Genomic DNA, 5680 nt, shown 5'->3' on the forward strand with positions numbered 1-5680 from the left:
ATTTCCACCTGAATGAGCTGGCCAAAGTAATGAATAATATTCTGTCCTCTATAACATTGTGTGACGGATATAATATAATCATATATTATCTCATTCAAAGCTGACCTCTTGTTACAACGGCTATACATTCTAATCCAGCAAAGCCACTAAGCACACTTGATAATATAGTGGGCACGTTTAGGAGCGCAATAATGGGACGCCTTAAAAAGGAGCTGACACGTCTCAGAAAGGGCCCATTCTAGAGAGCCCCCCGACAAAAGCGCTCGGGACATATTGTGTGATGACCGAGTTCCCACTAAATTAAGTCACCATGGACAGAACTGATTGGACACGTGTCTAGAATTCCCAGTTCCATCATCTTTAAAAACAATCGGTTTTGGACGGAAAGCCTAAACGATGTCCTCGAGCTCAAGAGTTCACGTTAACGGCGTTTTCCAACATTTCACTTTGCAGTTTAAACCATTAAAAAAGCGGTTTCCGCGTCTGAAGACAAAACAGGTTTTGGAGGCATTCATTGCCCGAGTGCCCCACTTCTCTCAAGGCGAAAGCAGCTGCATGTGCTTAAAAGGGGCTTCTATTAATTGCTCTTTGTCATGCGTAATTGCCCATTTTGCGACAGTGCATAATCTTTTAAAAGCGGAGCTGTACTTTGTTTCCATTTAATTTTTGATTTTAAGCATCGGATTCTCTAATATATCTGGTACTCAAATGCACCACCCGTCCAAGTCATATTACATGCCATAACACCAACAGAAAGCTTGCATTACCTTGCCTCACATCCTAAATGTGAAGCGTAATACAATTTTTTTTACAGAGTACAGAACAAAGTAACTACCTAAATAAATAAATAAATAGCTAATATATATATCTCTTTTTCATGTAAAATGACCTAGATTTTTTTAGGTTCGTTTATTTTTTAGTATCAATAATCCATTTAAAATTAAAGTGCCAATTCAAAGTTTTCAAGATCAAAACTCAAAACTCAAAACTGATATTAATAAAGTGACAAGTGTAGCCTACGGGGTCAACCGTGTCACGTCTGAAAAACGGGAGTCAGTTCTGAAACGGTTGAAAACTCTTTTGTCGGGAGGTCTTTCTCTCTCACACCTGCGAGGGGTGAAGTCTAATTCGATAAATAAGAAATTCAATATATATTCATTAGGTGCCTTCCCTCGATTATATATGATCGTGAAGCGAGACGTGAAAGGAGGTCATTTATTCCCCTTCTGAAAGGACCTGCATGGGACCAAAATTTCACCTGCTTCCCCTCTCAATTAGGAATGTATCCCAAACTCTGACGGAACACGAGTTAAATTAAGCGTTCGCTCATTTCCTATCACCCCTCCTACGTAATCCCTCAATTTTCAGCATGCCCCCTCAATTTGGCCCAAGTTGAAAGGTTCAAATAGTGCCTAATGAAACAGTGACTAAATCGTTTTCTCGCGCGCTGAGGAACCCTGTAGACGTCCCGTGAAAGGCCTCGAGCTCGCCGCCGTCGGGGGTCCGCCGGCTAAATGCGAGTTCCAGGCAGGACAATCTAACCTGTCAAAGCCTTTGGCCAGCTCTGCGTAGCTTTTTTTCGCGCTCGTATTGAAGGAATTGCTACATAAGCAACCAACGTGGGACAAAAACTGCAATTAAACTGCTTTCGGATTAACTTAACAGGGGGACAACCGTCTCTTTAAAAGCGTACACTCTAAAAAAAAAAGGTTCTTCAGCGGTTCTTTGGAGTGGTTAAGGGGCTATATAGCCCCTTAACCACTCCAAAGAACCGCTGAAGAACCATACAGGTGCTTAACAGGTTCTTTATACGGTAGTGGGGCTATATAGCCCCTTAACCACTCCAAAGAACCGCTGAAGAACCATACAGGTGCTTAACAGGTTCTTTATACGGTAGTGGGGCTATATAGCCCCACTACCATAAAACCTGTAAGCCCCTGTATAGTTCTTTAAAGGTTCTTTAACTCTCTCTTAGTCTCTTAGTTTAGTTGGGGAAAGGGTTAAAACAACATTAAAATACAGTCTATTTCTTGAAGATATATTTTTTTTTGCCCCCAAGGCCCCCATAATGAAATATTGCAGGGCCCCCACACGAGACCTTTGACCTCAGAAAAAAAGGACCTCTCCACAAACAGCAACACCAACTTCACACATTACTAACCAGTTAGACTTTATTTCTGGAGTATCTAAAACAGAAGTTCTTTATTGAGAATTAAGTTTTTTCTTTTTTTCAACTTACCGTTTTGGTGAATAGCGTTTGCTTTAGTTGCCTCTTGACCCTTGACTTTAACTATAAGTTAAAATACGTTTCTCTTTGGCTGTTGCAATAGTGTTTTTAAAGCATATATGTAATGGCAAGGAACTTACTGTAAAATCTTTTCATGCATCTGAGTCTCTGGTTGCATATTATCAAAATCTTTATTCTTTTATGAGTTTTGTATTATTGCAGCTCTACGATACAACGTGACAATGTGAGAAAATTGTATAAACCACCTCTAGAATTATGGGTTATAAAGAGGTTTCAGTTCTGTTCCTCATAGACATGAAGAATCAGCATGTGAATCTCAGCAATGGTGACAAAATATTCTGATAATTTTGATATGATTTTTGAACATCACAAAACAGGGCAGTAAAAAGTCACAACAAAAATAAAAGAAAATAGTAAGATTAAAAGAAAATACTAAGATAATGCAGCTGCATAATTTATTCATGTAGCAATGTAGCAATGCATGCTGGGAGCCATGGATGAGTTATGATTGGTGCACCATTGTTGAGAAAAAGTGCTATATGGCACCTCTTACGGTTCTACATGGCACCATTTGACAAAGGTGCTATGTAGCACCTGTAAAAATAGGTGCTAAATAGCACTAAAAGTGGTTCCCCTATGATTACGAGCCAAAGAACCGCTTTTAGTGCTATATAGCACCATTTTTTTTAGAGTGTACACAGAATAGGGTCGATGTATAATTGACTTATCACCTGGCTCGTGAGATACAAATTCTCGATACAAAGTCTTTTGTGGCCTATGCACTAGTAGGGAATATATGAGAAGAACAGTGGAAAATAAGTGAAAATGCATCTTATATAATGTTTAAATGAAACTTAAACATCAAGTGAACCCGTGCAGTTGAAATTAAGGCTCTGAACAAATACGCAGAAGGTTTAACAATTAAATAATACATTTTCAAAAACAACTGTATTCAAATATAGCGTCACACTTCAGGAGGCTTTTAAAGAAGGAGTTTCTCGTGTTCTCTTTGAAAAGTACGTGCTTTCTTAATAAAACAAATGCTTTTGGCGCATTTAAAACGATTTGTCACGTGTTAATAATATAACAAATGCAGAACTTAAGTTTATCTCCCAAAGTTCTGTTCATGTAACAAACATAAATAAATAAATAAATAAATAAAAGTTGAACTGGAGTGTATTTCACATTTGAGTAGGCTACGGTTGCCTCAAATCTGGCACAGTCTTTTTCCCAACCCAACTTTCTCCATCCTAATGGCCACATGAAGTTTTATGTATGTTTTTTCATTTTTTTGCAATATTTAAACAGGTGCCTTGTTCCAGTATAATTAATACATTTCAAAACTCATGAGTGTAGTTACAGAAGTAATTTTATTTAAATAAATACAAATATACACATTTTCTTTAATAAAATTCAGGTGAAAAAAATCAGTTTCTCAGTAGTCTAGGACAGGTAGGATTAACAGTCTGCATATTTACAATATCACACAGGGAGTGTTTTATCTTCTCTATATATCCAACATTTATTCTTCAAAGAACAGGGATGACATGGCATGGATTATCCGCGGTCGTTTCAAAAACGTTTTCACTTAAACTGTAAAAACGTTATTTACTTGCATCACTGAACTATTATTTCACAGTTTGTCGTACAGATAAGACAAATAACTGACTTGAGTGTCAGGGTAAAACAATACTTTGAGAGGAAAGAGGGAGGAATTGGTAGTAGCTAAACTTCCATACCCTTCGGGTTATGGAAATATGGAAGACAGTGTCCAATAAATTCAGTCGTTTCAACGGATCCGTACGTTTAAATGCACCATGCAAGTTACCAAACGTAAGTCTGTGATGTTCGCGGCGCCCCTAGATAGGTGAAATCTCCTTCTCCTCTGTTGCTGACACAGGTGACAGGGATTCTTCGTCTTCTGAGCGCGGATAGTGTGAGTGGCTGCCTGAGCATTTGCATCCTGCGTGCGCACTCCGTTGCGTGCCTTTGCCTTCTTTCTTGTGTTTAACTCGGCGGTTTTGGAACCATATTTTCACCTGTTTCTCTGATAGATTTAAATAAGTGGCTATTTCGATCCTGCGTAAGCGGGAGAGGTACATGTTAGATGAGAATTCGCGCTCCAATTCAAGCAGCTGAGTGCTGGTGAAGGCAGTGCGCATCCGTTTGCCGTTCTGTATGTGGCTGTTGTCAGACGCACCTATAGGAGAAAAAAATAAGAAACTCTTGAAATCACGTCAATTCCAATCAACTTTGCAAAATAATTAAACGAATGCCTAACAAATCATTCTATGTATTTGAGATGTAAATGTGCAAAATATAGTCAACACGGTTCATTAAAAGTTAGTCAATAAAAAATAAAACAAAAGGGTAAAATGCGTAAGGACTTTGGAATTCTATAAGTTGTTTCCCTGTCAAATAGTCAAGCGTCTCATGATAAGGAGTAACAGGTGTATAGCATGCGCGCACACTCACTCACCTAGAGACAGACAGTGATACCTCCGAGGGTCAGTGACGCTGTAGCTTGTGGGCGTGCAGACAGGCGCGTGTCCGTGTCCCGGGTGCGCTAACGCGGGGCTCTGTTGGTGTGCTACCCTCTGACAGAAAGCCGCGTCACCGGCGGAGAAGCACTGTCCCTTCAGCAGTGGGATTCCGCCGCGGGGAGAGTGGATATGCGAGGTTACGCACAACGGACAGATACAGAAGGTGCCGGTCTTGCGGGACGGGCAAACGGGCGCAGTGACGCTCATCACTCCGGGGGAGTGCATGCCAAAGGGGATGAGAAAGTCTTGTCCCGTGTGCTCGCTCAGAGCCGGGCGAGCGGGATCCTTGATAATCAAAGAGTCTACGTAGAAAGACCTCGACATGATTGCTTCTGTCTGCGATGCTGATGGTGTCAGTGATACCACACTGATGGCGATGCTCCGAGGACTTGCGCAGCGCACAGTGGTCTTAACACTGTTCTAAAGCCCTCGGGAGCTGGCTTATGTTTGATAGTTCAACAAAAGGGACCCCGGAGAGGGCCGGCCCTATCGTCACCCACGTGCGCTCACGGCCTAGGGGCTTTAGTAGCCTACCTCTGGTGTCCCGAGACACGTGATGCCCATGAGAGCCTCCAATCAGATCTTTGCCCATACAGTGTTGTTAGCTCGCGGGCATACGCTCCTCGACAGGCAAAGTGGCACAACAGCTCTGGCATGTGCGCCTACTGAGATATCAACAATTATCCCTTTATAATCCTGGTCTAATATACTGAATTATTATTTAGATTTTCAGATGATGTTGAAGAAAGGCAGGGCTATATTTCTCACATAAACTGAGCTTACATTGTCTTTGTGTCGACATGAAAGTAACTTTCTCCATTTCACATGACAAATTACACTTCAGTATACAAATAACGCAGATCACTGGCCAAAAGCCATGGTTCTCTTC

General features: G+C 40.9%; 1 protein-coding gene across 1 annotated transcript; it reads right to left on the minus strand.

Annotated features, from left to right (window-relative positions):
• Positions 1 to 3673: 3673 nt before the first annotated feature.
• On the minus strand, positions 3674 to 5201 carry LOC107665340 (GS homeobox 2). Its single transcript, XM_016456170.1, has 2 exons — positions 4728 to 5201; positions 3674 to 4448 (listed from the first exon to the last, which is right to left on the minus strand). The coding sequence occupies exons 1-2, from the start codon at positions 5113 to 5115 to the stop codon at positions 4108 to 4110; spliced, it is 729 nt and encodes a 242-aa protein (XP_016311656.1). The 5' UTR covers positions 5116 to 5201; the 3' UTR covers positions 3674 to 4107.
• Positions 5202 to 5680: the final 479 nt, after the last annotated feature.

The sequence above is a fragment of the Sinocyclocheilus anshuiensis genome, unplaced genomic scaffold (assembly GCF_001515605.1).
Source record: "Sinocyclocheilus anshuiensis isolate Anshui unplaced genomic scaffold, SAMN03320099.WGS_v1.1 scaffold199, whole genome shotgun sequence".
Classification (NCBI taxonomy): domain Eukaryota; kingdom Metazoa; phylum Chordata; class Actinopteri; order Cypriniformes; family Cyprinidae; genus Sinocyclocheilus; species Sinocyclocheilus anshuiensis.